This window comes from Ipomoea triloba, chromosome 2 (assembly GCF_003576645.1).
Source record: "Ipomoea triloba cultivar NCNSP0323 chromosome 2, ASM357664v1".
NCBI lineage: Eukaryota > Viridiplantae > Streptophyta > Magnoliopsida > Solanales > Convolvulaceae > Ipomoea > Ipomoea triloba.
Genome location: NC_044917.1, coordinates 7197687 through 7220720, shown reverse-complemented (window position 1 = coordinate 7220720; position 23034 = coordinate 7197687). Strand labels below are relative to the sequence as shown.

Sequence of the window (23034 nt, the reverse complement as noted above, 5' to 3'; positions counted from 1 at the left end):
ATCATCAAATAAAAAAATATGTAAATAGATCATCAAAAACTTAAAAATTGTGCAAATAACATTTTTTACATGTTACTTCCAAATTTCTCTTAAATATGATGTCATAATTTTAAATTTTAAATTATAGATAGAAAATATTTTAATTATTATTTTTAAAATTTTTAAAAAATAATTATTAGATATCAAAAACAATCACCACTACTACCACTACAACAATTAGAATTCCTAGGGTGGAAACTTGAATTACAATTCAGTGAATGGAGTGAATTGCAATTCCCTTCAACCAAACAATGTAATTGAGGAAAGAAACGAATTGCAATGCATCTACAATGAAATTACAGCCAACCAAACGGCCTGTAAATGTTATTGGCAAAAGTTGAATTCAATCATCATTGTGTGAACTATAAATAAAAAAATACATTACTTGCGTACATAAAGTACATTATTTAAAAGTATAGTATTTGAGTATTAAAAATATATTATTTTGTATATTATCAAATAATGTACATTAAGTATACAAATAATATAATTTTAGTATATTGTATTTAAGGAAAAAATACAATATTTGAGTACTGAAAGTATAATGTACATTCAGTACACAAATAATATAATTTTAGTATATTAAAATGTACCTTATATTTAATAATGTTAAATAATTATATTATATTATATTAAAATTTAGGAAAATACTATGTGTACACAGTGTACTCGTATTTTCTACACACAAAATCTTGATGTAAACATTTGTATCGAGATTTACAAGAAGAAAAGTAGCTTATCAGTATTTACCACATTAAAAAGTAAAATTTCAAAAATAAGATTTGAGAGTCTATATAATAAAACTCTAAAATTTATACCCAAATACTTTTATATTTACAATATAACCCAATATATAAATTATCAAAACCTTAACGGCTAAACCCCCAAAAATTCCTAATTCTACGCAGCATGAGCGGATGAGCCAACGCAGGTAGCCACGATTCCAGTTCCGGGACGCAACGACGGGCACAGCGACTTCCAGTTCCAGATCACGCGCGACAGGTATTGATTCCTAACTCTGAAATTAGGAATGCGGCAACAGGGAAAACTGCTACGCAGCGACGGCGACGGGCAAGACTGCCGGTTGCGGCGGCCTGCTGCGGCGGCTGGTGTGGGTTGCCGGCTGTGGCGGCTGTTTCAGCCTGCGACCTGTTGTGGTCGCAGGTCGCTGCTGTGGCGGTTGGTGTGGGCTGCTGCGGGTTGCGGCGTGCGACAACTGCTACGGCCCGTATGTTAATATTTAATATACTCCTCTGTTAATATTTTGTAATAGATTAATATCTAATGTACTCTATTCTTAATATGCTATAAATTATAATATATTAATACGTACAGTTAGATGTTACTTTGTTTATGTTTTAGTGTTGCTTGTTAAATATTTATGAAATTATATAGGATGACAATCAATAATACAGTTGTATATATTTCTGAACAAGTTAAAAAGAATGTTACAACTTCAATTCCATCAATTTCTTCAAGTTAACAAATTGGAAGTAACAATTCTATTAGTGAAGAAGTTATTGGGGCTGATGATGATTCAATCATTTAAAAAAAGTGACAGAAAATTTTCTGTGGTGGAATGATTTTGAAAAAATTCAACTCTCTGATGGTGTGAAGAAAGCAATGTGCTTGTATTGTGCAGTTGTGTTGTTTGGGTTCTGTATTATGAATTTGGTTTTGTAGTTATTGATTGTTTTGTGAATATGTGATTTATAATCATAGATTTGTGGTGATATACTTATATATTAGCATTTATATTAGGCATATTTTAAAAAATTTATACACATGTAGGCCTTAAAAGGGCTTAAGGCGGCCTTAAATAGTCTCAAAGCCAAAGCATATTTAGGACTTACTTCGAAACCTTTTTAATAGCCTACATATTAAATAAGCTTGTAAAAAGGCTTTAGGCCAAGTCATGCCAATTGTAAATTGGCTTGTTAGAATCATGCTTGAGCCTAACAAAAAACCTGGCTATTAAGCATGCACACAGTAAGTTGATGCTTAATCTTAAAAGTATTTTGTTTCAGTATTAGATAAAGCTAATTATAATTTGTTTTGTAACCAGGTTTTTACTTTGAGATCTTTCAAGATTCTAAACAAGTTCCAGACACCACTGTGAATGTTATTTGGAGTTTTCAGGAGGGGAAAAAATGTTTCTTTTTGCATCAAGCCCTAAGTTCAACCTTGGTTCTTTTTCATCACTCTGTGTTAAACAGAGACATCATTGTAATTCTAGCCATGTCTCTGCTTTGAACTTGTTATTCTCATCTTCTTTGAAACAACGCCAAACTCTGAACCATGTTGCATGTTTCGCTATGTCGAGGGAATCTGAGAAATCTGATACAAATGTTCATCAGAAAGATAATTCAAGGCCTAAAAAAACAATAAAACTGAAGATAACCAAAGGTTCAGAAGATGTGGGTAAAGAATCTAGTGAAATCTTCCCCACTACAATCCCTAAAAAGCCCAGGCGTGGTCGTAGGAGTGAAGCAGCTGCAGTTGAGGATTTTGTGCGTGATAAATTGGAACAGACATTTGCGTCTATAAGGGAGCAGAATTCAGATATCATGAAAGACAAAGGAAGTATCATGAAAGATAGCGTGGTTGAAAGTCATGATACGGATTCTAGTAGTGATGAGAGTGATGAGGATGACGTTGACAATGAAACTGAAAAAAAGATGTTAGTTGAGGAAGAGGATCCAGATTGGCCACTAGATGCCGATGTGGGTTGGGGAGTTAGAGCATCAGAGTATTTTGAGAAACATCCGATTAAAAATACTGTAGGAGAAGATGGTGTTGTAGTTAACTGGGAAGGAGAACTTGATGATTGCTTGGTGAAGGAGATCACTTGTCTTGAGTGGGAGAAGTTTGCTTTTCATCCCAGCCCTCTGATAGTTCTTATTTTTGAGAGATACAAAAGGCAAGTAACTTTAAACTCTGCTAATATTGCACTCCCTCAGAATCAAGTATTTACATGCTGAAGTACTTAAATTTTCTCTAGGAAATTAGTTTGTCCCTATATATGAATCTCTTTATCCACAAAAGTAGTTTTAATTCATCATTTCATCACAGTGCGAGTAAGAACTGGAAAGTTCTTAAGGAGCTAGAGAAAGCAGCTTTGGTGTACTGGAAGGCCAAAGATCGATTGCCTCCTCGGGTTTGTTGAACATACACACTTCTCCATTTGTTATTGTATCTGGCCATTTACAGTTCATTTTTTTATTAAGTGAAAAACTAGATATTAACTACTATATTTTCTTATTACTGAACAGACTGTAAAGATAGACATCAATATTGAGAGGGATTTGGCCTATGCTCTTGATGTTAAAGAATGCCCACAAATATTGTTTTTGCGAGGAAACAAGATAGTGCATAGGGAAAAAGGTATTCTCTCTCGCAATATCAATGTAATCAGTTGACTAGTTGAGTGATGACACTACTATGCTATTTCTAATTTCTAACATGAACATAAATGCCATACAGATATGCGAAGTGCAGATGAGTTGGTTCAGATGATAGCACATTTTTACTACAATGCAAAAAGGCCTGCATGCATTAACAATTTGGATGTATCTCCACCATTTTAATCCAAGGATGGTATTTTACTAGTCCAGATCAATTTAGGATTTTTGGCCACTGTAATTTCAAGAGGAGTTGCTGAATTCATCTAGCAATTACCCGAAGATTCCAGGGAAAGATGTATGAATATACATCATTTGAAGACTAGGCTGGCTTGGAATAGAGAGGTTGGAATCAAAACAGGTATCAACACTAGGCTGGCTCCCATCTATTTTCTGAGAGTGCGGGGGAAAAGTGAACTTCAGGTTACAACGTAGAGCTGTATTCTCAGATGCATGAACTATGTATCATGCATGTATACCTAAAGATTTGTCAAGTTTTCATTTGATGCAAGTCAATATTGCAATACTTTTTTTTTAGTGCCATTCTTCTGTGTTTAAGGTCCTTTAATAGAAAGGATAAGACGTAGCCAATTGGCCATAATAGCATGCAAAGTGCAATATACTGATTCACTTGTACACTATATCACTAGAATATATATACAAAGGCTAGCTCACAAAGTGTGTTTTTGCTTTTGACAGAGTCCACATCCATTCACAATATAAATGCAGAATGCTACTTGTTCCACACCAGGTCCCATGCAGTGCCAACTTGCTTTGTTTTGTACCAAATCTTACATTGTCAGTGGGTAACTTTAATGAACTAATTTATTGCAAATTCTATCCATTTAATTATTTATAGATGTATCTATTTATTAATTAATAATCGAATGAGGAGTTGTGGGCCCTAACCCATGATTAAGGTAACATGGACCCGAGAATTTAGGGCAGTTAAGACAGTGAGAAGATGGCGAAATGGATAATGGCACAACTAATCCAGAACTGGGCCAGAGGCTTACCTAATCCCCCATCAATTTTGGATCTTAATGCATGTTAGTTTATGGGTTCAGCATTGTGACCTCATCAAGTTTATTAACCTTTCAATCTTTGTGTTATGTATACTTTACCTATTAATCATCATAACATTCAATTTCATTCCACTAAGATAGTAACAAAATGTTTAATTCATGGAATATTTTTTTAAAATAATAATTAAAAAAATCATGAAATATAATATAAATACAATTATACTATTTGATTTATGAAATACAATTACAATAGGTGGTGGGGTGGACTTGCCCATTCTGACAGCTCTAATTTTTTAATATTTTATTTTTGTAGAGTTTTATTATGCATACTTTCAAATTCTACTTCCTACAAATTTGAATAAGGTACTTTCATTCCTTGGATCACAAGAAAAGTTATTTACATTTAAAATTTGAATATGAATATGAGTAAATCAGTAAATTTAGAAATGTTGGTAAAATTTTCTTTTCAGCAAGGAGTAACCTTTATACTATGCCTTTATAATATGATGCAATATTTTATTTGAGTTGTCGGGTGCATGCGTAGTGGTAGCACTGTGTTGTCTTTTCAAATGGACTTTGTTGAATTTTCAACGACAGATTAATAGGGCCGGTCCTGAGCACGGGCGGGATGGGCGACCGCCCAGGGCCCCATGCTAGAAGGGGGCCATCCACACACACACACACATTTATATATATATATATATATATATATATATATATATATATATATATATATATGTATGTATGTATGTATGTATGTATGTATACATACATACATACATACATATATATATATGTATGTATGTATGTATGTATGTATGTATATATTATAGTGTTATAATTAGTGTTATAGTTATATTAGAAAACAAAAAATTAGTGTTATAATTATATTAGAAAACAAAAAAAAAATAAGAATAGATGGGACTGCAGGAAGCTGAAATCGACGCTTAATTAAATAAATTTAGAAATAGAATCGACACGGGGACACCTAATTATCTATTAGAATCGACACCCTAATCGGCTAACCCATTCGTCTTCTTCAATAAAAATTTTTCCCAATTCAATTCATCATCGCATCTTCGTCGACGATCAACGATTGTTATTTTGTTTGCCCGTTTGGGCCCATTGTCCGTTGTAACTTGTATGTTTTATTATATTTGTAATTTGTTTTGTCTTTATATAATGTTAGCTAAAAAACATTTATTTGGGAGTGAAAAAAAAAAAAAAACAAGTAGAGCAGCTAATAGAATCACAAAGAGGAGCTATAAATAAATTATTCAAAAAATCAGAATCATCTAATGAAAATTCGAAACAATCTAAAGAAAATTTAAGTGACCAAGACTATGTTAACGAGTGTATAGCTAATTTGAGTGGTGATGATAATGTAGTAACTAGTAAATAATGAGGGTATAGCTATCAATGACCTTGTGGTGTAGTGGCATCCGGTTGCACCCCCATGTGGGAGGAGTGGGTTCGAGCCATTGTAACAGAGTCAGTAGCATTCAAAAGATAAGAATAAAAAGGGTATAACTAATTGGGCCCATTTTTTTTAATTTCGCCCAGGGCCTCCAAAATGTTTGGACCCGCCCTGGAGATTAATACTCCGTATAAATTGGTGCATTGTGGGGCATTCCCTTCTTTCTGGGTAATCCAAAGACCAAGGCAATTGGGCAAATGCAACTTGGAAAGTCATAGAGAATAAAATATCACATTGGATTAATGTATTTGTCGTGTCGGTAAAACAAGAGTCAAACTTTATCTGTGACCGAGCCTGACCACTCAGGTGCCAATGTTTCATGAACTTGACTTACAAAGTTTAGGCCTGAAACTTATCATGCTAAGTGTAACTATTTTTGCATTTTTTAAATTCAACTTATTATGCGAATGATCATGTGGTCTAATGGCACTAGGTTGCATCCCATATGAGAAGGGATGAGTTTGAACCTAAGGGGAGGCGAAATTGGCTTATTGGTATGTTAAACACAAAAAAAATTGTAAAAAGTATTTGAATTTTTAATACTATTTAAAATTTTAATAAGATTTTCAATAGAATTTTATAATTTGTTATTGGATGTCCTAATCAAATAATCTAATTACGTGTTTTTTTTTTCGAAGAGTAGAAGACTTGTCAATAGTGTTTGGAATTTAGAAATTGCAAATGTAGAATATGAAGTGAGGAATGTGCATGAGTGTTGTTTGACAATAATTGAAGATTTGAAGCGTGATTTTGTGGTTGTAAGGCATTTGCATTATTGCATACAGAGCAAATCAATGGGAGAGTCGAGAAGGGGAAAGAAAGCAAAGAAGAGTAGATGCCTTCCACTTCAGCTTTTTGTACCCATTCTTTTGTGCTTCTTTATCATAGACAGCAGACATTAACTTTAGGGGCGGTTTGGTTCACGGGATCTCACTACCTTAGGGAATGTTAGATTGCTGGGAATGTTAGATTACTGGAAATGTTAGATTCATGTGTTTGGTTAAAACTGAGGAATGTAATTTTTTTTTTTGAATACTACTAACTCTATTACAAACCTGTTTGGTTTATTAGTTATCTTTTATGTTATATTACTTTTTTTTTTACTTTAATACTTTTAACATATTTATTACATGATTAAAAATATTAACTAATTAAAATCTTGAACTTGAGAAATAAAATTATTTTATAAGCTAACATGATGTAATAAAAATAAAATAAAATATATAATTACAAAAATAATTAAATATAATATATATAATAAACTAACATAAAAAACATATTATTATAAATTATAATAATTAGAATTAAAATGGTAAAATTTGTAAATATCCAATGTAATCTTACATAACCTAAGAAATGTAAGGGAATCACATTCCCTTTAAAATCCTATGTGGAGGGTAAGTTTCATTACTTAGGGAATGTTATATTCCATTATGAAGATGAACCAAACATAGGAATGTTAGCTTTGGAATGTCACATACCATTGGTTATGTTGTATAACTTGAACCAAACGCCCCTTAGTGGTATCATAATCTTTGAGCATTTTAAGTGTTTTGAAAAATCATATAATTAATCCCAACAACTCATTGTTGAAATGGACTTGCCATTTTTGGTTTGGACAAATTGATTTAAAGACTTTTTGTATTAATTTAAATTCTTAAGAGAGGTGTCTTACATTTATGCATTGTATATAGGCAACCTTTATTAAAATTGAATTAATATTAATTCCTAAAGTTGAGTACAATTTACAATAATTTGTAATTAATGTTTTTTATCAGCAAATTATCAAGTCGAGTACAATTTACAATAATTTGTAATTAATGATTTTTTATCAGCAAATTATATCTTGCAACTCAAGATTCACCTTGTAACTTTGTAAGGTGGAACATGATACAAGTTCATTTTTAATGTACTATAATAAGGCGTTTGGTTGGAATGAAGGAATTAGGAAGAAAAGAAAACTGTAATTTGGTGGGAAAAGTTTTTCAATCAATTCTTTTTGGGGGGTGGGGGGTGTGAGGGGAGGGGAGTCCAAGAATTCTAATACCACAAAAGGAGAGAATTACAATTTCTTCCAACCAAACACTGTAATTCGGGTGACCAAAGAATTGTGTTGTAATTGAATTGCAACTACATCCAACCAAACATCCCATAAGTTTATTTTTAATAGGTTCATTATATTTTGATATAAATTCATTGTTAATGTATTGCAAATCAAAATGGATATGTAACACACTAAAAATGAACATACAATTTACTAAAAATAAACATGTATCAATTATCCATTATACTATGTGAACTTGACCCACGACATAAGCATTGAATTTTCATCTCGTATTGGGGTCCTAGTCCATTGACCATTGGCATGCCCATTACTAGAGCTAGAGATACTTATTGGCCCAGGGAGAGAACTGAAAAAAGGCAAATTATGCTATGGACCTGAGTCAACCTTTCAAGGTAGACCCGAATCTATGCTCATAAATTTAAATCTATGTTAACAAACTTGGAACTCTATATTCACAATTTTATAACTTTATATTCACAATTTTAGATCTCAATATTCACAACTTTTGAGCTCTATATTCACAATTTTGTTATATAGATTCAAAAATTGTGTTATACTGTTGAACACAGAGTTATGAAATTGTGAACGTAGAGCTATGAAATTGTGAACATGAAATTATGAAATTGTGAACATGAAATTATGAAATTGTGAACATGAAGTTATGAAATTCTGAATATGGAGTTATGAAATTGTGAACATAGACCCGGATCCACCTTGTAAAAGTGGACTCGGGTCCATGGCATAACAACTGAGAGAAAAAATGTTTAAATCATAGATGTGGGCTTTACCATAAATGTTGTTTGATTTTAAAAATCCAACAGCTTAAAAAAGCACGGCCCAAAAAGTGATGTAGGCCCAATAAGTCATGGAGGCCGAATAAGTACACAGCCTACTACAAATGTGGGCCCGGATATGGCAAACATTGCTTTAACTGCTTTGCTTCTGAATTTTCATTTCTCACGGTATTCAGAAACAGATATTTCTGGAGATTCCAGTTGTTTATTTTTTTTCTCTATAAATAAATCAATTAAAAGACCAAAAAAAAAAAGTTGTGAAGTTTCCGTTCCGTTGAACCGTTGCTCAGTTGGCAACCTCACTATCACCGGCAGCAGAGATGAACTTAGCAGCTCTCAACAGCTTGGGGTGCAGATATGGGATTGGTTACACCACAATCTCAAGCTGCAATCACCTGCGTCGCAGCAGAGCTACTCCGTTCGGTAAGTTCGAATTCACAAAATTCTCTGTTTGTATTTTCAATCCAATTCTTTGCTCATAGTTTCAGTAATGGTAGGTTAATAGCTCAAATATGTATTAAAAATTTTACTTGTTTCACTTTAGAAGCGCGCTACTGTGAGAAGCAAAGGGAAATGATTGAGGGGAGGATTTCATGCGAGGCTCTTCAGGAAGATGCTGAGTCATTTGTAAAGACGCACTGGCTTGCGGGGTTTACTAGTGCTGTAGCTGGTAATGTTTTCTCATCTTTTCATGATTCAAGTTGTGACGTCTGAATGGAGTGGACCTCCAACTTGTTAAACATGCTGCTTTGAATGATATTCCTTGTGATTCAAATGACTAGTACACATTCGAGAAATTCGTAGTATAGCTCGAACTTGATCAACTTGATTTATATCATATTGTTTTTAGTTTTGTCTTTGAGGATTGGGAGTGGTCTAGTGGTTGTGTGCTCGATCTCGGATAACTCTTTGTAAATTTCGTCTTATGCTTTTTGAGTTACGATAAATTTATTTTTATTTGACTATGTAATGATTTGTAGTTATTGTATGCTATTTACAAATTTATTACAATAACCAAATTTCTTGTTTCACATTTTAGTGGCAAATTTGATCGTGACTGATACTGCAAATGCTACAAGTATGGAAAACATCATGGTGAGAACTTCTCTGTGCCTGTTTGATTGTCTGGTTCTACTTTCAGTGTTTATGACCTTGACCTATGATCATGGATAGAGATATGTTGTTTCTTGTGCATTTTTCAGTGGCCTATCATTTTCTGTAATATTGTTTGATTTTGTAATAACCCTCTTATTTTATTGGGATAAGGATTTTCCTGCTTCTCTTTATACATTGGCTGATGGAGGCATTGGCGATTGGTTTGGAGGCTTTGTATATTCTGCTGGTCAACAGGCTAATGAAGCTGTTCAAGGCCAGTTATCAGCTCTCAGTTTTTCTAGGTCAAATTCTTGTATTTGTATCTGTTTTTAACACTTCAAAAAATATGCTCCATATGGTTTACCATCTGATGATTGTTACATGCTCCATTTTGCAGTTTAGCTGTTATATTTGGTGCAGGGCTTGTAACTAGCCTTTCACCATGTACATTGAGTGTTTTGCCACTTACACTTGGTTACATTGGTAGAAACTCTGATCTTTACTTTTGATTCTAACCATTTGTTATTATATCTCCTCTCTTGTCTGACACTGGCTTCTATTTTCCTTTTTTATCTTGAAAATCCCCTAGGTGCATTTGGCTCTGGCAAGAGTCGTGCAGCGGTGAGCCCCAAAGTTCCTCTTTCGTAAAATTTTATCTGTCCTGTTTGAGTGTTTGACACTTGTTTTGGATGAACATTGCTTGTCATCATAATTAGACATTTTATTGCAACTATGATGCTTGTAAACAAATCTTAATTCAGAATTTCAGACTTATAATGAGGGATCGGACTTGGAGATTTTTCATGATAATTAACTTCATGGATTCCAAAATAGTATAGTTCTCCTTTTGTTCTGTTTTAATTTGCTATCTCAACATGATTTCTCCACAGCTGTTGAACTCCTTGTTTCCATTTAAACTATATGTTTTGTTGGATAGGTTGTTGGAAATTCAGTTGCTTTTGCATTAGGATTGGCTACAACACTTGCATTACTTGGCATTGCTGCTGCATTTGCTGGGAAGGCATATGGTCAGATTGGACGTGGACTGCCTGTGGCTGCTTCTAGTCTAGCTATTATTATGGGGCTTAACTTATTAGAGGTAACAAACTATGTTAATATTGCTGCTTTGTCCTGAATGCAGCTTTTTTCTTTTGAAAGATATTAACTTTATAGATAATGAGTATTAAATATAAGGGAAATTTGTTGTCTTGGCTCTTTGGTTTACTTAAGTCAGTGATCAAATAAGCTGTGGGAGAGGGAAACAGTATGCTCTTGTCTTCCTTAAGTTTTAACAATTGCTTTGACCTGCCAAAGGATCTTGTATCATGCAAAAATTAGACAAAAAAGCAATCTTATCTATCAGAAAGGTTGTTCCCAAGGCTTGAACTCATGACCTAACATTTGAATTTAAGCACTTGGGCAACTAGGCCAAGCTCAAGTTGCAAATTTTAACAATTATCACCTGGAATTTTATGGGTCTAGATTGATATTCTATTTTCAGTTCTGTATTTCACTTAATGGATCTTCCGGGCGATGCTGCAGGTAATAGAGTTGCAGCTTCCCTCATTTTTCAACAATTTTGATCCCCGTGAAGCAGCTGCCAGTCTTCCTTCAAGTACTTAATTTTCAAGTTAAAATTACATTCTTGGATTTTAATGTGTTCATAACTATTATTCATCTGTGCTTATATAATAGTAGCCTTTACAAATTTTATTTTTCAGGTGTGCAAGCATATTTGGCAGGCCTTACATTTGCCTTAGCTGCATCACCTTGCAGTACACCTGTGCTAGCATCCATACTTGGATATGTTGCTGCATCTAAGGTAAAAATTTGTGTTACTTTATTTATTTTTGTTTTATTTTGAGGTTCATTTCACTCTCTTCAATCCCCTCCACCACCCACCCACCCACCAAAAAAAAAAAAAGAGAAAGGATTTAGAAAATAAAAGAAGTGGACACACAAACATATGTATGAAAGCAGTTGATATATTGTTAACACCATGGTAATAGGTCTTAGGAGATTTTAAAAACACTATAATTCCATAGAGAAGTGGCATGGAGTATTCGGTCTTAGGAAAAAGACTATCATTAGCTTTTAGTAAGGGAAGTCGTGAATATCAGTAGAAGTGGCATGGAGTATTAGATTACTATAAGATTCTGAACCTGATTTCTGGCCAATACTTCTAAAAATACATAATAACTGTTGATTTACTTATCAACTTGTTAGATTTAGGAATATATTAACATCAGAACCAATAACAGGATCCAGTTGTTGGAGGCAGTTTACTGCTGACATATACGACCGGCTATGTTGCTCCCTTACTTCTTGCTGCTTCCTTTGCCGGAGCATTGCAGGTATTACTTACATAATTTGACAGCAAAATTTTACATATTTTATGGCTTTCAGGAAAATTGTTTCCACAATATAGAACTCTATCTGAATGGTTTATATGTTTCACAACACTTTTTCATTCAGTGAAACAGAGAGAGAACAACAGTTTATTTTATTTTATTTATCAAGTATTGGTCCAACTGAAGTTTCTTGAGTTTTTTTCTTTCCTTTTTTGTTTTTTGTTTTTAATTCTTAATTTGGTTCTTTAACTGCTAAAGTGGTACCTTGAATAAACAAAGTAAAATAATTGTGGTTCTCAGCACAGGTTAAATCATTAAAGTAATTTTAGGGGTAGTACATCAGTGTGGAAAATGCTACATGTCCCTACATTACTTGAGTTCTCTAGTGTCAGTGCATTTCTTCATTATCTTGTACAGAGTATCACTTTAGCACCGAATTGTTCTAATGCAATGATATCTGCAGAGTCTACTATCGTTCCGCAAGTTCTCAGCATGGATTAACCCAGTCAGGCAAGTTTCCACAAACTAATGCTGTAATGAATCACCTTTTCCTCTAATATATTGAGCAAACATCAATGTGCCTGTCTAAAATAAATGCACACTTTTTGCGAGAATGTATCCTAATGATTTTATTCGTATATTTTGCAGCGGTGCACTACTATTAGGTGGTGGTTTATATACGTTCTTGGATAAGCTTTTTCCTGTCACAATGGCAATGTAGGCAATCAGGTTGATTATCACCCACAATGTCTTGAGGCTGGAGGACTGAGCAGCCTAGCGCTAATGCTAAGGTACCAGCTTTTCACATTGTTTGAGTGAGCCAAGGTTCTTCCCCTAAGCATGATTCCTATGATCCTATCTATGATCGGAAGCTCTGGTTGTCTATCAAATTTCTGGCGATGTTAAGTACTCATTGAACTATGCTGAATGCCGGAATGACAGAAGGACCAACATAAGAAGATATGCTTTTTATAAAAATAAACACATTCTACATACAACACATACATACTAGGGTGTTTCATGACTGAATTTTACACCGCTAATTATGTTTGAACTAGACTGATTTATAACTTTTGATTATTTTTTTTTCAGAGTTATATATCCTATGGTCGATGCTAAGGTAAAGAATTGACAGTTGGATCATGATCAATCTAAAACAATGATTTACTAATATCTTCAACCTTCAAAGAGAACATGGAAAAATGATCATCTCAATTTTTTGTGGGTCTTCTCGATTTAATTTGGCACACAAAAAGTGCAACATATTATAATTAAGATCCTTAATTAACGTTAAAACAAAATTAATAAACTCTTTCAATCATTAAAAAAAAATGCTATTTAATGTATTTTTTTCACAATTTTTTTTAAATACAAGTAAATAGTAATGACTGGCTAGGTTGACCTGGGTTCTCCCTGCCAAAAGAAAGTGATGGCTTTTAAAGTTGCACAAATTCCATCCATTCAGCTACTTAAATAGCTACGTCTTTGATGATATTTTAAGTCGAAAATTGTTTTAAAACTTAAAATGTTAAACTTTAAAACTTTTGTGTGTATTCTTTTTGAAATCATATAAATAAATAATTAAATTTAAAATTATTTATTAGTAAATGAAAATACAGCTACTTATATATATCCCATTGTCATAATTTGAGAAACCATTGTCAATTCTTATTATTTAAACTCCCCACATGCTTTAGCATGGCTAAAGTAGTTGGTTTTCAGTCTTGTACTCTTGTTTGGGAGTATCCAAAAAAAAAAAAAAAAAGTAATGCAATTCTTCTTGTTTGCTTATTTAAGGAGTAACATACTTTATACATTTTAAAAATATTTAAAAATTTGCTCTATTATGAAGTTCTTAAATTATTATATTTAAAATTTAAACTACATAAATTTTATTCAGTCAAGTCAATAATGTTCACTAGAAAAATAGGCGTCAAATACACCAAAAAAGTTGTATATAAATTAATTAATCCTGATATATTGTTATGGATTAAAACCCCAAAAAAAAACATTTTTATATAGCTGACTATTTTCCTCTCCCATTTGTCGTTTTCATTTTACATAGAAGTAATTAATACATAAAGAAGTAAAGAACATAAAAAGGAAGCAGTAAACTAGGGTTGGTTGAAGAAAATTTCGACTGCATTTTCTACAAGAAAACCAGTCTAACTGGGCATCATCACCAACAACGTTGACGATTTAGCATTCTTAAAAAAACCACCGGATTAATATACCCTTCGGTTAATCATCTCCTTGTATTGGTTCAGCGATTCCTGCCTCTGCATCCTCATTTCCTCGTTGAACTTCTTTATGAACGCCTCCACTCGCCGGTTCAGCTCGTCCTGACCCAGCGACGGCTCCTTCCTGAGTTTCGCTGACCTGGCGGACAACGGACTCGGTGACGTCGACTTGCCGGCGGCGGTTGAGCGGTCATTGAATGTCTCAGATTTTGCCATTTTCTCCTGCCGCAAATGGCTGCGTCCGCCGTGGGTCTCCCACGTGTCCGACTTCCTCAAGTGCCTCGTCAACGGCATCGCACGCCCTTCCGTTATCGTCTTCCACGTGCTCTCCAGCGTGTCCTGCCGTTTCGGCTTCGACACCGCCAATGCGCCTTTCCCACCTGCGCCCAAGTATCAAGCAATCAAACCTAAATCTAACAGGATAACCTTAACCTGCGCTCTATCTGTTGTCTTATTTGCCGTTTTCCTCGGAGAAATATTCGCAATAAAATAAAATATTTTGCTCTAAACTCTACCCGTTGCGGAAAGTAGTCCAATAAAAATGTTCTAGATATAGACACCTAAAAAGTGTCCTTTCCAATTCCAATAAATAATTTAAAAAATTGAAATTTTAAATTGAATAGTATTGAGGTTTGTTCCCCATCTGACAAAACATTAATAATGACTCGTACCCCTACACGCTCCAACGGTAACCTTAATTAAAGGACGGCGAATAATTGAACGGACACATTACCGTTATCGGCTAGTTCTCGCCGGAAAGTATACAATCTATTAACTTAACTGGCAATTTTAAAGGAAGGAATCACAGAATAATAGAGTGAGACTTACCGTCAGGAGTGGATTTAGCGTTTTTGCGGTGACTGAATCTGGAAGAAGCCGGTGGCTTCTCAGTTGAAACTGAATAATCCGATGACTCTTGCCTCGTCAAAGGCGTCCACGACGATCTCGAGATCACAAACTCTTCTTCTTCTTTCTCCTTCTTTGCTTCTTCTTCTTCCGGAAACGCAGATGAAGTCACTGTGAAAATCGATTCCGTCTGTGGAGTCACAGAATCTGCTCGTCCGTACGGTGCACTTTCGACCTTGAATTCATAGGAGAAAACTTCCGGCCTTGTACTCGCGGTCTGGTTATTCAAAACGACGTCGCTGAAGCTCGGCACTAGATCGGAGAACACGGTGGCAGGCGGTTGAATTTCTCGCACCTGAGGCAGAGCTTGGACATGCGTATCAGGCGGAGGAGCTGACACGTGGTCATCGAGCTTGGACTGGAGCTTGGAGGAGGCGACAATGGTGATGATGATGCAATTGATGACGAGGTAGAGATACGGAGGACGGAGCCAAGAAACGACGGCGTTCCAGATGGATGGAACGTCGCTGACTGCGAAATCAGTGATAACCGGAGCGGAGATCTTTAGCATCACTGCGGCGGAGATTACGGTGGTGGAAATCAGTAAGATTCTGAGGGAGAGAGCGGAGGTGCTGGCGCTTTCAAATAGAATCGTCATTTGTACGATAGAAGGAGAGTTTCAGAGATTTACAGAGAGAGAGAGACAGTCAGTGCGTGGGTGTGTTTGCCGTTGGGTATGGTATTTGGATACGAACCGGATTTTATACACACAGAAGCAGAGAGCTATCTGTTTAATGTAATTTTGATGCTGTGTATTTACGTTATATAAATCTGTGTGAAAATAAATATTCTTACATTGTTGCTTTACAAATTCAAAATTTAAAACAATAATAACAATAATGAGGTTGCACCGATATCTCAATTGATTCTTGAATGACAAATTGTGTGCAATGGCGCATGATCGAGCTGTTAGGGTCAAGTTGTAGACTTGTAGCTTGTAGGTGCTTTCACCTAATGAGCAGCTAAGTCATCGTGATTTATCCATCCACAATTTAGTCTAGGGGTGTTAGCTAATATAGTTTTCGACAAACTACTCGTATTCGTGTTCATTAAGTGTTCGTTTATTAAGCTAAACAATCATTAACAAACAAAATTTAAAGATCGGTTTATAAACGAACAGATTCTGAACAGTGATGAACCCGTTTGTTAAGAGATTGTGAACAAGTTATTTGAATTCATGCATTATTCACATTTTATTCCCTTTCCATGGAATTACAATTTCTATAATCCTTCTTTTTAAATTTATGTAATCCTTAATTATATTTCCTCTTCACATCCAAAGGACATGTTATTCCCTTTCAAATTCATATATACCAAACACTATAATTGGAATTTCTAATAATCCAATTCCTCCCTCAATTTTATCTTTCCACCTATATAATTGTCACAAAGTATAGATATTTAGGTTTATCTGCCAATAATAAGCCAAATATATACGGTAAAAAAAATTCTTATTTTTATGAGTGCTTTTAAATAACCTATTCGAATTTTTAGCACAACCTTTCAAAATTAAAATAATTTGCATGCTCATGCTCAGTTTACAATTATTTAATGAGGTTAGATTACTCATAATATTTCGTGCATTGCATCAACATAATGTGAAGTATCTATACAAAAATTTAAATAGTGTGTGGCACTTGGGGAGTAACTTATCAAACAAGTTAATACCTAATTTAGTTATCGAGTATAGTGATTTTTTTTTTTCGATTAGTCATAAACAAAATTTTGTATTTAATTAAGTCATCGAGTTATTTCAAAAAAAAAAAAAAAGTCATCGAGTTTGATGATTTTACTTAATTGAATCATTTATTAAGATAGCTTGGTAATTTCACGTTTATTAATACCCAATTTAGTCATCGACTATAGTAATTTATCTAAGTTAATATTCTACTATAGTGGGTTTACTAAATTTAGTCATCGACTATAGTAAATTTTCTCAATTTAATCATTATTTTTAATAGTCGAAGACTTAATTGGGTAAAATCATCGAAGTCAATGACCTAATTAAGCACACAAAAAAATTGTTGGAATAAGGTTCAAATTAGCCATTGAACGTAACCTCAAAGTGCAATTAGTCCACTGAAAGAAAAAAAAAGTGCAATTAGGTCACTGAACACTCCAAGTGCATGCAATTTTACCTAATAGCAGGTTACGTTCTATTTCATCAGGTTGTTGCGTACATGGATGGTAAGTTGGCATTTTTAAATATTTTTTTAATACTAAATTTTAAAAATAAAAATAAAATAAATAAAAAATTTAAAAATTTAATTAAAAAAACAAACAAACAAAAAAACAAGTGCATTGTATTTTTATTTTTTTTAATTACTTTTTAAAAAAAAAAAACAAGGAAGCAGGCGTTTAATTTTTAATTTTTAATGTTATTAAAAATAAAATATTTTTTAATACTAAACTTTAAAAACAAAAATAAAATAAATAACAAATTTAAAAAACAAACAAACAAACAAGCGCATTGTATTTTTAATTTTTTTAATTATTTTTTTTTTAAACAAGGAAGCATGCATTTTATTTTTTATTTTTTATTTTTAATGTTATTATTATTAAAAAATTATTTTAAAATGTCAATTCATCATCCACATAAGCAGGCAACCTGATGAAATGAAAGGTAACCTGCTATCTGGTGAAATTGCATGCATTTGGAGTGTTTAATGGCCTAATTGCACTATTTTTTCGTTCAGTGGCCTAATTGCACTATCAGGTTACGTTCAGTGGCCAATTTGAACCTTATTTCAAAATTGTTTAATACTAAATAAAAAAAAAATCCGAGAACTAAATTTGATATTAATTCCTTATCAAACAAACAATGGTTTACCATATATAAATATAGTTCGATCCGATAATCAAACAAAGAAATACAATATTAAAACAAAACATTACCTTATACCTTAATAAATCATAAGTTCATAACATAACCGTTGTTGAGGGGGGAGCGTTTTCAGGATCCGCCCTGTTGTCGAATGGTCTGTGCTCACGTGCAGTCGGTGCAGACTATTCAGTGGGGGCATGGCTCTAAGTCTCTCTAGCCGACCATCATAGGAAAAAATAATAATTATGCTAAATAAATATTTTAAAATATCATTCTCAAAAAAAAAATATATATCTTTTAATTTTATGTCTATGTTCAAAAACGAAAAAAAAATTAAAAAATCCATCAGCTGTATTTAAAAAAAAAAACAAACAAAAAAGTAAGAAAGATAATATGACAAAAATGTTTGTATTTTTTATTTTAACAAAAATATTGTTGTAAAAATGTATTTAAAAACTCCCCACAAAAGATTTTTTTTAAGTACAAAGAAACCTACAAATTGATATGGGTGTGCCGAATACCGAGTACAGAAATATTGTTTCTCCATATTTAACTAAAAATTAGTAATAATTATTCCATATATTATTATGTTCTTAAAATAATAAAAGTCAACACCAAAGGAAGGGATATGACTAAACTCTGGAATTTTTTTATATATTTTATTTAATTTTTACTCCCAATGCTCTGGTACTACTTACTACAGACCTAATGTTTTATAAAACTATGTTATATTTGTACAAAATTTTTAGAATAAAAATCCAATAATTCAATAAGACTATGACTTGATTTGAATTATTACCATAACTTAAATTATGATATATTTTAAAAAATAAAAATAAAATAGAATTGCATAACTCCATTCTCTATATATTAGTTTTATATATACATAATAATTTTATATAAAATTTTCACATTGTATATTATATTAATATATTGGGTTTATCGAGGCAAACCCCACTCCTCTTCCGAGTATGTGAGTAAACCCTCGCCATGTGATCCTAGCCGGCAAAGGACCACAGGGAGGTTAACCAGCCTAGGTTGCCCATAGCTGACCGGCTCAAACCCGGGTGGCAGACGGTTTCGAACTCAGGACCTCACGGCCGCGAGCGTCTTGGTCTTGCCACTCAGTATACCAAAACATGGTTAGAAATTAATCAACTTAACCTAATCATTGCTGACCAAAACGAAGACAAGTAAAGTGGTTTTCAAGGTCTTGTTTTGTTGTTTGTTTTAGGCACGCAAATTAAGAAGTCAACCAGAGTTCACGTTTGCCTTCAAGCCGTCCATTGCATGCCTGCTTGACAACTGTGAAGTGTAACTCCATACAAGTAAATTGAAAATCCTTTCAAAAAAAAAAAAAAGTAAATTAAAAATTGTTGTGCTTATCATCACACCATGAAAAAAGATGCAAGACTACCTACATTTATAGTAGCTAGGCCCGTGGCCCTCCAAAGTTCAAACAAAGCGTGCAAAACCCAAAAAATTAATAAAGCTTGTTTCGAAGTCTGTGTAAAATGGAGAATATATTTTTGCATCTGACATAGGAGAAAAATGGTGTAAAGGAATCAGATTCCATATTTCATCCAATCTATTTTGGCCACGTTTTGTGTCACAATCTTTTACTGACTGTGTATATGGGGAAGCTATCAGCTTGCTTGGTCGGGAAGGTATTATGCCAATAATAGAAGAATTTTGTCCCTTAGCATACTCACTGCAAATAAAAAAAAATGGCACAAGATTAGATCAGGAACACAACTACTGAAGAAAGATGCAGGGCATATTCACTAGCAGTGACTTGGCAAATTACCTATTTAAAAAAAAAAGAGAGAAGTAAATTACACAATAATCATTACAAATATAACCAAATCCTCCTTCCAAAAAGACAGTAATAATAATTATCGTTTATTATCTATGTTGAATATATAGTATATACTGTAAATTAGGTATACTGTTTCATCAATGTCTAATATATGATTATAATTAATTGACTAAATTCATGTTAAATTTTATTTTGTATTTTTTAATACACTATAATAGTATATGTTTATTAATTATGTTAATTTTGTCATAAAAATCAATAAGTTAACAATAATAAATAGTTATCAGAGTTTTTTTTTTAAGTTAACGAAATATTTCGTTACTAAAGTTTATACTAACAGTATTTAGGAAAAGTAAATGCAGAGGTATTTAAAAAAAGTAAATGATATAATATATAGTAAAATAGAAAAAATAATAATAATAAACTAAAATCAAAATAATACTTCTTGGCTCTTATTAAGTTTGTATATGTATATATGTATGTATAGATATAAATGTATATGTAGATGTAGATTTAAACCATCAGATACATAAATAATTATTATAGATTTATAATGATAAATGATTTTTTTTTTTCAAACACATTTGTGTCATTGTGTGGGAGAGAAACAAATTACTACTTACGGGATCTAAGATTGGGCTTTACAAAAATATGGATACTCAGTTCAGGCCGGAATTCGATTGAAGCCCAAACATTGTTATAATTTCAACGGGTCGGGGCTATATTAAAACTTGACCCGCCAGATTCTAGGGTTTCCCAACAAAACCACATTCTCCCTTCTCTCCCATCAAACACACACCCTGCAGGCTCCTACAGAGAGTGAGAGATAATCAGAAAATGGTGGCTTTTCGGGTTAGTGCTTGTATTTTCACTCTGTACAATTTAAATTCCATCGTATAGTGTCTCTGTCTGTATTGTATGAATCTATGGATCGGGTTTCTTGTTTGTTATGATTTGGGGTTTCTTTTGATGAGATTGTGCTCTCTTATTTTGGTGTTACGCAGTTCCATCAGTATCAGGTGGTGGGCAGGGGTCTGCCGACGGAGAACGATGAGCACCCTAAGATCTACCGCATGAAACTCTGGGCTACCAATGAAGTTCGTGCTAAGTCCAAGTTCTGGTAATTTCAGTTCCACGTTTTTATTACTTTTTACGTGCGCTATTTGTTTATACTAGCGTCTAGATCGGTATGTTGTGATAGATGAGTGAGGGTTGGCTTTATTTTGCTGTGGAAGATAGGTATTTTTTGAGGAAGCTCAAAAAGGTGAAGAAGAGCAATGGTCAAATTCTTGCTATCAATGAGGTATTTTTCTCCATAGTATTTAAAAATTTTGTTCATAAACACATTTTTTTGATTTTGTTTTTTTGTTTTTTTGTTTTTTTGTTTTTTTTTTTTTTGGGGTTCTGTTTGTTGTTTGTTTTAATGAATATTTCTCATATGGTTTTCTTGGAGGATAATTAGTGTGTTTAGATATTACCAATCTACTTCAAGAACTAATGTAGGGATTTAAAGTCTTGCAAAGGATCACCTGATATGCTGTGAACATGTTGAAGATGATTTCCGTACATCTTATTTTGGTGTCTATTTCTAGTTGGGAATGAGTGTTCGCACAGTCCTTGTAGTGTATAAAAAATAGCAAGACTTCCTACCTTGTTTATTGTCTTTGTTTGTGTAATTCACATGATTATTAAAGTTGGCTACTGGTGACTAATCATTTAATGAAGATCCTGAAGCCTATATGATAGTTAAAGTTGTCTACTGGTTAGCTAATCGCATAATGGGGATCCTGAATCCACAAATTGTAATTGTTGTTAAAATTGTTACAATTTGGAATGTAAAAGGACTTGGTTAACAATGAATTTGGTAGCTATAAATGTTGCCAAGTTGCTCAAGGCATTTCTTTTGAAGTGTCCGGCTTCTAGTATTTGTGATACTAATGCATTCTTTCTTCTAGCTTTAGGAAGGGAATGCATGCTTTCTTGAAATACTACCATTATCATGGTGTGCAAAATCTTATATAGCCAACTAAAGAGCAAACCTTATCTTACACCATTTCTCTACATAGGCACCATGATTGTTAAGACAGATTTCAAACATTGTACCTTGTTAATTTTTTTCTTTGTTAATTATGATTAAAATATGAAATATGCTTACTTGGTTCACTTGAATTGAAATACAATGTGCTCTTGTCTATGTTCAGCTATTTATATTTGCTTCATGCATTCTTGTGTTTACCTATTCTGGTTGTTACCCCATGGGGTTTCATTGCTTTTGCACATTTTGTTGGCACTAGATGATGCAGTTTTCTGTTTGTTTTTATACCTTTATCTACATTCATGGGTGTGTTTTTTGTTTTCAAGATAAAGTTTCAATTTTATAATAAATGGACTGTTCTGTGCCAGATATTTGAGAAGAACCCAACTAAGATCAACAACTATGGTATTTGGTTGCGCTACCAGAGCAGAACTGGTTATCACAACATGTACAAGGAGTTTCGTGATACCACCTTGAATGGTGCTGTTGAACAGATGTACACTGAGATGGCATCTCGTCACAGGGTCCGCTATCACTGCATTCAGATCATCAAGACAGCCACTATCCCAGCTAAGCTCTGCAAGCGAGAGAGCACCAAGCAATTTCACAACTCAAAGATTAAGTTCCCGTTGGTGTTCAAGAAAGTACGACCACCAACCAGGAAGCTCAAGACAACCTACAAGGCTTCCCGACCCAACCTTTTTGTGTAACTTGATTGGCCGTTTGTTGGATTAAAACGCCAATACATTTTTGGTGCAATTTTGTTTGCTTTAGTTGTATCCATTTGATATCAATGGAGAAGTTTTCAGAAAACGAATTAAACATTTTTTGGCTTTCAAGTGCTCTGTAACTCCTGATTTGGATTTGGATGCCTTTGAGTCATCAGACTGTTTTTTGTGTCTTCTATTCAAATCTCAAAACCTTTAACAGCACGAAATTGGGGGGGGGGGGGGGAAAAAAAAA

At 33.5% G+C, this 23034-nt stretch overlaps 4 protein-coding genes across 6 annotated transcripts; 3 read left to right on the top strand and 1 right to left on the bottom strand.

Annotated features, from left to right (window-relative positions):
* The first annotated feature begins 914 nt into the window (after positions 1–914).
* On the top strand, positions 915–4131 carry LOC116004747 (thioredoxin-like fold domain-containing protein MRL7 homolog, chloroplastic). 2 transcript variants are annotated; one of them, XM_031244912.1, is made up of 5 exons: positions 915–1041; positions 2105–2959; positions 3112–3196; positions 3312–3423; positions 3523–4131. In XM_031244912.1, the coding sequence occupies exons 2-5, from the start codon at positions 2190–2192 to the stop codon at positions 3624–3626; spliced, it is 1071 nt and encodes a 356-aa protein (XP_031100772.1). In that variant the 5' UTR covers positions 915–1041; positions 2105–2189; the 3' UTR covers positions 3627–4131. The 2 variants fall into 2 exon arrangements, with proteins under 2 accessions (XP_031100772.1, XP_031100776.1); XM_031244916.1 differs by lacking the exon at positions 915–1041 and adding an exon at positions 1141–1267.
* Positions 4132–9004: 4873 nt separating this feature from the next.
* On the top strand, positions 9005–13346 carry LOC116009665 (cytochrome c-type biogenesis ccda-like chloroplastic protein). Of its 2 annotated transcripts, none has more exons than XM_031248783.1 (12): positions 9005–9224; positions 9349–9471; positions 9841–9896; positions 10068–10198; positions 10294–10379; positions 10486–10517; positions 10834–10995; positions 11439–11511; positions 11618–11718; positions 12158–12250; positions 12711–12757; positions 12896–13346. In XM_031248783.1, the coding sequence occupies exons 1-12, from the start codon at positions 9122–9124 to the stop codon at positions 12966–12968; spliced, it is 1080 nt and encodes a 359-aa protein (XP_031104643.1). In that variant the 5' UTR covers positions 9005–9121; the 3' UTR covers positions 12969–13346. The 2 variants fall into 2 exon arrangements, with proteins under 2 accessions (XP_031104643.1, XP_031104642.1); XM_031248782.1 differs by having other exon boundaries at positions 9011–9224; positions 9346–9471.
* Positions 13347–14227: 881 nt separating this feature from the next.
* LOC116009666 lies at positions 14228–16059 on the bottom strand. Its single transcript, XM_031248784.1, has 2 exons — positions 15316–16059; positions 14228–14867 (listed from the first exon to the last, which is right to left on the bottom strand). The coding sequence occupies exons 1-2, from the start codon at positions 15989–15991 to the stop codon at positions 14473–14475; spliced, it is 1071 nt and encodes a 356-aa protein (XP_031104644.1). The 5' UTR covers positions 15992–16059; the 3' UTR covers positions 14228–14472.
* Positions 16060–20756: 4697 nt separating this feature from the next.
* On the top strand, positions 20757–22977 carry LOC116009667 (60S ribosomal protein L18a-like). Its single transcript, XM_031248785.1, has 4 exons — positions 20757–20888; positions 21041–21156; positions 21276–21339; positions 22440–22977. Exons 1-4 carry the CDS (start codon positions 20874–20876, stop codon positions 22779–22781), a joined length of 537 nt encoding a protein of 178 aa, XP_031104645.1. The 5' UTR covers positions 20757–20873; the 3' UTR covers positions 22782–22977.
* Positions 22978–23034: the final 57 nt, after the last annotated feature.

Excerpts from the sequence above, each read along its gene's own strand:
- LOC116009666 (XM_031248784.1), bottom strand. The coding sequence starts at position 15,991 with ATGACGATTCTATTTGAAAGCGCCAGCACCTCCGCTCTCTCCCTCAGA. Across the intron at positions 14,868-15,315 it reads CGCTAAATCCACTCCTGACG|GTGGGAAAGGCGCATTGGCG; the intron begins GTAAGTCTCACT and ends ACTTGGGCGCAG.
- LOC116009665 (XM_031248782.1), top strand. The coding sequence starts at position 9,122 with ATGAACTTAGCAGCTCTCAACAGCTTGGGGTGCAGATATGGGATTGGT. Across the intron at positions 9,225-9,345 it reads CAGCAGAGCTACTCCGTTCG|AAGCGCGCTACTGTGAGAAG; the intron begins GTAAGTTCGAAT and ends GTTTCACTTTAG. Across the intron at positions 10,996-11,438 it reads TGGGGCTTAACTTATTAGAG|GTAATAGAGTTGCAGCTTCC; the intron begins GTAACAAACTAT and ends GCGATGCTGCAG.
- LOC116009667 (XM_031248785.1), top strand. Across the intron at positions 21,157-21,275 it reads CGTGCTAAGTCCAAGTTCTG|GTATTTTTTGAGGAAGCTCA; the intron begins GTAATTTCAGTT and ends TGTGGAAGATAG. Across the intron at positions 21,340-22,439 it reads AAATTCTTGCTATCAATGAG|ATATTTGAGAAGAACCCAAC; the intron begins GTATTTTTCTCC and ends GTTCTGTGCCAG.
- LOC116004747 (XM_031244912.1), top strand. The coding sequence starts at position 2,190 with ATGTTTCTTTTTGCATCAAGCCCTAAGTTCAACCTTGGTTCTTTTTCA. Across the intron at positions 3,197-3,311 it reads AAGATCGATTGCCTCCTCGG|ACTGTAAAGATAGACATCAA; the intron begins GTTTGTTGAACA and ends ATTACTGAACAG. Across the intron at positions 3,424-3,522 it reads GATAGTGCATAGGGAAAAAG|ATATGCGAAGTGCAGATGAG; the intron begins GTATTCTCTCTC and ends AATGCCATACAG.